This window comes from Pithys albifrons, chromosome 6, assembly GCF_047495875.1.
Source record: "Pithys albifrons albifrons isolate INPA30051 chromosome 6, PitAlb_v1, whole genome shotgun sequence".
In the NCBI taxonomy this organism is placed as follows: domain Eukaryota; kingdom Metazoa; phylum Chordata; class Aves; order Passeriformes; family Thamnophilidae; genus Pithys; species Pithys albifrons.
In genome coordinates this window covers 15,282,101-15,291,475 of record NC_092463.1, presented here as the reverse complement: position 1 = coordinate 15,291,475, position 9,375 = coordinate 15,282,101, and the positions used below count along the sequence as shown (strand labels likewise).

General features: G+C 42.9%; 1 protein-coding gene across 1 annotated transcript; it reads left to right on the top strand.

Moving 5' to 3' along the window:
* Positions 1 to 368: 368 nt before the first annotated feature.
* Positions 369 to 8,097, top strand: GLRX5 (glutaredoxin 5). Its single transcript, XM_071557586.1, has 2 exons — positions 369 to 804; positions 6,704 to 8,097. The coding sequence occupies exons 1-2, from the start codon at positions 384 to 386 to the stop codon at positions 6,880 to 6,882; spliced, it is 600 nt and encodes a 199-aa protein (XP_071413687.1). The 5' UTR covers positions 369 to 383; the 3' UTR covers positions 6,883 to 8,097.
* The last annotated feature ends 1,278 nt before the right edge of the window (positions 8,098 to 9,375 follow it).

The window sequence follows — 9,375 nt, the reverse complement described above, 5'->3', positions numbered from 1 at the left end:
GGCGAGAGCGGCATATTCCTCCTCTCCGCGGAGGGCAAGGACGGCACATCCCCCTCCACGGAGAGCAAGGACGGCACATCCCCCTCCACGGAGGCCGAGAGCGGGACCTCCATGCCCCGCCACCACGAGCGCCGCCGCCACCCGGAAGCGGAAGGAGCCTGACGCCACTCAACACCCACCACTCGGACTTCCCCATAGAAGCCCCGCCCTGGAGTATTTTGACCAATCGCCCCCGCAGGGAGTCGGGACCACCCAGCCCGCAATGATTGACAGCTCGCTCTGCCAATGCGGCCGCAGCGGCTGCGTTGGCTGCACTGGGAAAGCGAAGCCGCCTCGGGGTTGCTGGGCGGGATGAGTCTCGTCACGTCTCATGCTATTGGCTGATGCCCGTGATTGGCGGGCGGCTTCGCCTATGCGGAGGGGGCTGTGCGCGCGGCCCGGCCCGGCCCGCCAATGGGCGGTGCGTGCGGCGCGGCGGAGCGGGCGGCGGGGCGATGAGCGCGGCGCTGCGGGCGGGCTGGCGGAGCGTCGGGGCCGCCGCTCTGCGGGGCCGGGCCGGGCGCCCGCTCTGCCAGGCGGCGGCGGGGGAGAGCGGCGGGGCTGAGGGCGGCAGCGGCGGCGGCTCGGGGTCGCGGGAGGCGGTGGAGCGGCTGGTGCGGGAGCACCCGGTAGTGGTGTTCATGAAGGGCAGCCCGGCACAGCCGCTCTGCGGCTTCAGCAACGCCGTGGTGCAGATCTTGCGGCTGCACGGCGTGGAAGATTACCGCGCCCACGACGTGCTGCAGGACCCCGACCTCCGCCAAGGTCAGCACCGCCACGGGCCGCGGTCACCTCTGGGCGCCGCCTCCGCCGGGCAGGCCCCGGATCCTCGGAGAGAGCAGAGCCGGGGCCGCGTTCCCCGTGGGAAGGGCCCTCAGGAGCTGCCGGGAGGTCGGGGCAGCCTCAACCCCTGGCCCCAGGCGGCCCCTGCCCGCTTGTCCCGCCCGTGACGTGCCTGTGCTCCCTTTGTTGGGTGCCCTGGGTTGGGTTGGGTGTTTTAACAAGGCCTAAATCGCGGAGAGAAGGGCACCGGGGCTGCGGAAGGGTCTGGAACACAATTCCTGTGAGGGGCGGCTGAGGGAGCTGGGGCTGTTTAGCCTGGGGAAAGGGAGATTCAGGAGGGACCTCATCACTCTACAACTACCTGAAGGGAGGTTGTAGCCAGGTGGGGTTGGTCTCAGCAAGAGATAGGACAAGAGGGTACAGTCCTAAGCTGCACCAGGGGAGGTTGAGGTTGGACATTAGGAGGAATTTCTTCACAAAAGGGTTAACACTGGAATGGGATGCCCAGGGAGGTGGTGGAGTCACCGTCCCTGGAGGAGCTTAAGGAAAAACTGTATATGCCACTGAATCCCATAGTCTAGTTGACATGGTGATATTTGATCATAGGTTGAACTTGATGATCTTGGAGGACTTTTCCAACCTAAGTGATTCTGTGATTCTGTTCAGGTGTTTGTGGAATTCATAAGAGTATCACAGAGATGTGCCATTGAGGTTGCTCTGTCCAGATGCTCAAGTTTGGTTTCTGTGACTCTCCCCATGTCCAAGACATCTCAGTTATCAGCAGAGCACAGTTCTGTGTGCAGGGTGACTTTTGGAGATCAGGCTCTTCCTGCCATGCTGCCTTGCCTAGTTCGTAGATACAGAGCTGTGTTAGAGACCCCTGAAATACTTGGTTATCGGTTTTTGTCTTCCCTGTGAACAATATGGTGAAATTTCATGTACAGCTTGGACTTGCACTACTTGATTCCCAGCTGCTACTGCCTTCTGGTGTTCTTTTGATAAAGTAAAAAATTATGCTAATCATTTGCACAAGAAGTATTTTGTAATAGTTTCACCATTACTGCTGAAGTGGTATTAGCTATATAAGCTAGTACTATACAAGGAGTTTTTTTGCTAGCTGTAGAAAGCTAGTACTCTGTTCTAGTAATGCTTTTCATCTTTCCCTCTTCAATATGCATAGCTGACTGAGAGGTTCTGTGTGGTTATTTGAGAAAGTTTTAAAACAAATTCACACGGGTACCCAGTAATTAGTCTTGCAGGTGCATAGCATTAACAGTTCTTGTCCAGAATACACTAAAATGTGCCTTTTAAAGCCACATGCTGGCACGTGATCAGGTGACTTTTTTGTCCTGTATCATCTGCCAGATTTTGATGTCATCTGACTAACTCAGTTTTTCAGTAGCTTTTAGCTGAAAGGCTGATTTTTCCAGTCCTTGCTTGCTTTTCAGTTCACAGGTATAAGAGTTGCTATGGTATAGAAACTTGGATACTGGAATTTCTGTGTGATGACATCTTTTGTTAATGAATGTTGGTTTTGTTCAAGTAAATCTGCTGCTGCCTTTGGCAGGTGAACAAGTCATGGTAGTTTTCTAAACTTTATTTACATACCCGAATTTATTAATCATATGGTTTACTATAACAGACTCATAAAGTAAAAAGGAGGAAACAAAACCTTGAAACCATCAGCATTTGACTTTTGGTTGAGGGGAGTGAGCCTTTGAATGAGCAACACATTTCTGAGTTACAGTCCCTGGGGACTTGACTATGTGAATATGTATTTTCTTTGTATGCAACAGGAACCTCTTCCTTCTGAGCATGTTTTTCCTCCATGTGAACTCTGACTTCTGCTGAGTGGTCCAAGAGCTTATTGCCCTCCTGGCTACCAGAGCTTTAAATTGAAATTAATCTTTTGATCCAGACTGTTTGGCTAAGCCATGCTGAATGCAGTTATGGAGTGTGCACTTGCACAATATCCTACTGATTACCAGGTGCTTAAAGAGATTGTTCTGTTCCCTTCCATGCACCAGCTCTGGCACCTGTTCAACTGTATGGAGGGCCAGCTCAATTTATTAACTGGAACACTGGGCGTGCAAGTTGAAGCAGCACTTTGAACTGTGAGCTGAGTGTCAGAGCCAGCACCGAGATTGGAGCCTTGAAGAGTTGGGGAACAACACAACTACTTTCAAGGCCAGCAGACTGTCATACTGCTTCAAATGTATTACCTTCTGCACCCTAAAAGGCCATTATGTGCCTGCTTTTGTGGGTGGCTGTCTCTGTCAGAGGAGAGGACAGTGCTGCTTGAAGCTGTAGTTCTCTTAAGTTGCCAAGTGTAGTTTGGCAGTGCCTGTCTGAAGGCTGGGATCTGGCCTCAGGTGGTCAAAAGTTAGATATGCAGAATATGATGCTTTCCTAAGTCCTCTCTGAACATAATCTGCACTGCAGGGTAGTGAGGGAATGCAGAACCTTTAGCTGTGAAAATATCAAATACATCAACTAAAGACTGATCTGCAAGGAGATTGCTGCATGTGAGCTGACCAACAGCTTTGTATTCAGCTGAACCTAAGCTAAAGGTTGGCATATATGTGTGCTTATACATTTGATAGTGAGAGCAGGCTGTTGGAGAAATGGCAGTTCAGGCAAGTCTGAAGTGCTTGTAGGTTTCTTGCCTGTATCTACTGAAACAACATATTTTTGGATATAATGGAATTGCTGGAATGTGCTCTGTGCTAAAATATGGCAAGCTGTAAAACCAGTACGACTCCTCTGCTTGCCTCTTCACCTAAAAGCATGCTCAGATCTGTGAAACTAAAGTTACTGGTACTTCGTGTGATTTCTGAACTTGAGCTGAAGATATGCTTCCCTGACACAAATCCATCCTTATAAAAGCTTGGCATGCTTTTGGACTCTATGGCATTATGGGTTTCTTGAGGCTGACACTTCAGAAGTTACTCTGCTCTCAGCTAATGGACAACATTAGCTGCTTCAGGTGGCTACAGTGGCAGAGAAGTTTAGGATTACATTCTGGAAAAGCGGTTCTTTAAACCGATTTAAACTATTGTGGTAGTTCACCCTTAGATTACTTTCACTGTTGTTTTACATTAGCCAAGCATGGGATGTTGCCAAGCAGGTGGTCTTGATCCATCCTTCCACTTCTGGACTAGCCTTCCCTCAGTCAATCTTGCATTGGAATAGGCTGCTCAGGGAAGTGGTGGAATCTCCACCCCAGGAGGTGTTCAAAAGATGTGTGGCTATGGCACTTGGAATATGTTTTACTGGGAAACGGTGGGGCTGTGTTAACAGTTGGACTTGGAGATCTTAGAGGCCTTTTCCAGCCTTCATGATTCTATGATCTCCATGAAAACGTGTTGCTTTTCTGGAGAAAGTGTGGTAGGAATGAGTGTGTTTGAGTCAGTTCTTTCATGTGGCCCATCATTCCCTAGTGCTGACACTGGCAAGAGAGGCTGAAAATTGGTAACTGGAGTATGGTGAGGGGGTGGGAGTGTGCTGGGTGCCCCTTTCTGTAGTGCTTTGCACTTCACATGCACCTTAAAGTGTGCTGGCAGAGCTGTCCACTGAACACCTGGTCTGTGGAGTGCAGGTTTGCAAAGCAAACAGTGGGTCAGAGCAGAAGCTGCAGCTTCTGAAGGAAATAATCTGCAAAGACAGGATGAAAATCCCTTGGGATGTCTGTATTGCCAAAGGAATCATCCCAAACACATATCCCAGGCTAACTTTGTTTAGCGCTGCTGGAGTAGTAACAGTAACTGCTCCACTAAGGTAGGGCGTTGGTGAGGAGTTGAGGGGGTGTTCCTTTGTAATGTCATTGAATCCCTGCACAAAGGCATTTAAAGCAGCTTGTCCAGCACATGAAATGCAGCACACTGAGCAGTTGAGCTTGATTGTATTCTTGTTTTTATCTGAAGTTGGATAGATCCTTGAAAGTACTATCAGTGCTTGTGCAGTTAAGTCCTTGAAGAAAATATTTCAGTGAAAGAATTATTGGTGTTACCTTGGAATGCTTGTTAGCAGGAGGTTTATTGTGTAGAGCCCTTGGTTCTCAATTCATGTTTACCATTGCAATATCTTCAGAAAAACAAACCCTATTTCATATCCTTTGAGGAGGGTCATGCCTAAGCATGTCTTAATGTTGAAACTCAGTTTTTCATTGAAACTTTTATGTGTTAAAAGATCTTTAGGACATTTTTAGCAGTTTTGAGTACTCAAAGGCCTAAAACCTTTTAAGAAAAACATTGCTAAATGCAAGTTGACGTCAAAGCTTAAATTTTCTGCAAACTGTATGTAAACAACTGAGAGAGGTTTTACTGAGGTCCTGAGGAAGAAGTTACAGCTGGTGATGATGAAGGCTAGCTTAGATGGGTTCCCTTTGGCCTGATTTATGTGCTAAACTTGCTATTTTGGACTTCTGAAACATTGGGGTTCCACAAAAATGTGAAGTCAGAACTGAATCTCTTAGCTTGTATTGTACTTTGTGGTTAGAATACTTTGTTGCAACTATTTTTTTCCTGGGTCACTATTATTTTAGTGGATTTTTTAAAACACACTGGTATTTTACCAAGGGGAATTATTAGCTCTATTGCATCTTTTATACATGAAAATAATAATCCCATTGTATATTTGTGCACTTAGATATATTTGCTAAAAAAAAAGTAGTCTAAGTTCCAATAAAGTAAACATATTTGCTTATATGGTTATTTTTTACCTGGAATATTTTGGGGTTTAGCTTTACAATCTTTAGGGGTTAAAATGTTTTTTTTTTAAGGAGAAAACAAGTTCCTTTGTGCTTTCAATTGTACAGATTAATATTTTTTGTTAGTACTTTGACAACTATGCTAAAGCCCACATGTGGTTGATAGAGGGTTGACTTCCAAGGTGAATGGATTGTGATGTCCTGGAAAGGCACCTCTGTTGTCTGTAAGCTTAAATTTGCTATATGTGCTTTCATGCATATGGCAGAAAAATTCCAAAAGTTGTGTATTGAAAATATATAAAAGTGTTGAATTCAAAACTTGTTATCTAATCAAATTCTGGTGGACATGGTATAAAAGCCTGCAGCTGTAGGATTTAGCTGTTTCCTCAGCCACAGAAGTAATGGCCTTGGGTGAAGGGTCTTTTAAAAAGTGGCAAATTAGGTACAGTGATTCTTCTGTGTAATTTTTCGTGTGATGCCTTTAAGTGCAAGCTTGGATTCAATGTGTACTCTTGTATTTTGAGGTTTTGGGGTGGTCTTATATTTGTTTTCTATGAAGTAAAGTTTTAAACTTCAATTCTGTACTTCATAATTGTAACTCGAGCTCTGTACTTTTCAAGAGGCTTCAGCCTTTGTGCCCCTCCCATGGGCTGTAAGGTCTGGCATTGAAAGATAAAGCAATTGGAAATTTATAAGGCCTCTACAGGGATGAATGTATTTTGCAGTTGAAATTGCAGGAGTAAGTATAACTGCATGAATTCACTAAGAACACAAAGTATTTTTAAAGTCCCTCTGGGAAATATAAAGGAAAGTAAGAGTTCTCAGTATTTTTCAATACTTCTTATTTGTGTAATTGTTTGAAAAATCATATTTGCTGGTTTCCTGGAAGGAAAAAGAAGCACTACATTTTTCCAGCTCCTGTGTGAAGTCAGTAAAGGAGCTGACTCCATATCTTTCAACACACATCCTTGAGTTGGAGTGAAAACCAAACCTAACACTAAGATAGGTTTTTTCTCAGTGTTCCTGTTATATAGACAAATTCTTGCCTTAATGTGAAAGAAACTAAAACATCAGTAGTGCTGTCATGTGGAAGCAATGCATTCCTTTTGAAACATCATTCTATTTGGAGAGGGGGAGAAAACCCTAAATATATTTTTTTCTTTCCTTGTGCAGGAATAAAAAACTACTCCAACTGGCCTACCATCCCACAAGTGTACCTCAATGGTGAATTCGTTGGTGGCTGTGATATCCTCCTCCAGATGCATCAGAATGGAGATCTCGTAGAAGAGCTGAAGAAATTAGGAATCCGGTCAGCGCTTCTGGATGCAGAGAAAGACCAAGAGAAAAAGTAAAATGAGCAAAAAGAAAAAAAAAGTGCTGTGACAGGAATAAAGCAAATCTTTGATAAGAACTTGCTACCAGTAAAGCCTTATGTACTGTAGGTCAAAGAAGGCATCTTTTTGAACTGACAATAAGTGAATGTCTCGTAGCTCATGGTAAATGTAGTGATCTTGGCGTAATGATTTATGGATGTTGTGAGAATTTGAGTATAACCACTGCACTGTAAAACACATTGTGAAAATTGTTTGAACAAGTTCACTTCTATAGCACTCTCTTCTTGATTGAGGTGGAAGTAAACCAAAAGAACTAATAATATTTTTATGAATTTTGGGTGTGTGTTTCTCTGTTCTTTGATACATGAACCCTACGCAAACAGCATTTGCATTCCCTCTCTTCTCTTGAAAAGTGTTAAGTAATAATGCATCATTTTTTCTGTATAACTTCTGGTTATAAGACTTCTTGAGAGCCTGTAAAACTTGTGCAATTACATACAATATAGGAGAAAAACAATTTTCCAACCATATAGGAGAAAAAATACTGAGAGTGCATGAAATATACTTTTATTCCAAAGGGTAAAAATAAACAGACTTGTACAAATACATGTATAATGGTCATTATTACTTTGTAACTTTCTGATGGCTTTTAAAATTGCTAAGCAGTGTGCCTAAATATTTTATAAAACCTTTTCTACCTCTTGCCAAGCAGCTTTTTCCCCTGCTTACATCATTTGTGTGTTGTAGTTCTGTGTTAGTGCTAAAATGTGGGAATTGTTTCAGACTTCAGTATTCTAGCTTGAAGTAGTACAGGAGAATACTTCAGTTATTACTGTAATCTTGTATTATTTGCTAGTTACTAAGTTACCTTTTTGTATTGTGTTTCCAAGTGTTTTCTCTCCTGACTGCTGCGCTCCAAAGAATATACTCTTCAAACATGGGCTTTACAGATGAAATGTTTGTGTGGATACAATGAGTGCAGCAGAGAGGCTACTGAATAGATAAATATTTCTTTGTGGAAAGTCTCTGAAGTGTTTGGTACCTATCTAACCACATTTCCCTAAGTGAAAACAAATCATATTAACCAGTGTAACTTCAGCTCTATAGCAATACTGCTGAGATTGAAATCTAACCAAGCTGTTTTTAAATGCAGTTTACTTTTATTAATATAAACCAGTTTGCATGTGAATTAAGCAAATGGCTGGAAATAAACTGTATTTTATGTTGATTATCTACAGTAGTTCTCTTTATTTTAAATGACTAATGAAACTGATACTACTTTTGATTTGAAACCTGACATGTTTTCCACTGCATAGGGCAGAAAATATGTTTTGAAGAAAGAAAAAATTTTGAATGGTCAGTGGAAGAGGAGGACAGGACTGGAACTTGTAATCGAGAGAGATTTGATGCAAGTTCCAGTTACAAATCTCTCCTGCCAACTTGAGCAAATGGTCAAGTGGAGAAATTATAGTAGTGCATTCTTCACAGAATTTCAGAGTGATTACTGTAAGCTTATTGTATAGTTGTAATGCAGTCAATATCACAGGGATTAAATGCAATGCCTGTGTTTTCTGTGTATTCCCTTGTTCCTGAGAGCTGCCCAGTGCCAGTGGAGGTGACTGAATGACCACTGTGCATGCATAAGTTACACTCGGTGGCAGTCACTTGTGGTTTTAGGCAAGGAGATGTGAGTGCATGGCTTTTTCTGTTCATACACCACACCATATTCATGAAATGCCAAGCTTTAGGTATGAATGAAATTTAGTTCTGAGCATTTGAATTCAAATTAAATGAGCTTTCTTATGGCTGATATTTCACAAGTAGTTTTGCCATTCTGAATGTAAAACCATGTTTAGAAACAAAATGAATTTCAAGTCTTTGATTATTTGTCAAAAGACCTATCGAAATGAATGGACGCAGTAAACAAAGAACAAGATAATGAAGAAAATTTAATTATTTTCTGCTTCAATGGTTAACTCTTAGTCTGGCTACTAAATAAATCTGTTAAAAAACACACCCCAAATCTGCTGTTTCACAGATCTCTTTCTTCTGTGGAAGTTGAGTATTTTCCAGTAGTATCTGCCAGTAATTTGGCACAAAGGAAACTTGAGCATTGTCAGGTGGTCTTTTTCCCAGAAAATTACTTCTCCCAGCATGAGTTCCTGCTTTTAATAAGACTATGGAAATTTTTGTACTTTCTGTACTTTCTTCCCCTCTGTAGTTTTTAATTATTTAGCTAGAATTTTGCGTAACATGTAACATACATAGTGGTGTTTATATCAGTCCTTTGCCCGACTGGAACATGTGACAACGGCAACAGTGATTCCATAAAGTGTACATGGCAAAGCCAGAAACTGGGTATAGAAACTGGGACTTCTGCCTGCATTCCTGTACAAGCCATACATTTCCCACCTGTGTGTGCACGAGCAGTTGTTTTACATATATAACAATGCTCATATTTATCCAGCTGCAACTAAAAAAATCACAATCTACTTACATTATAAAACTTCA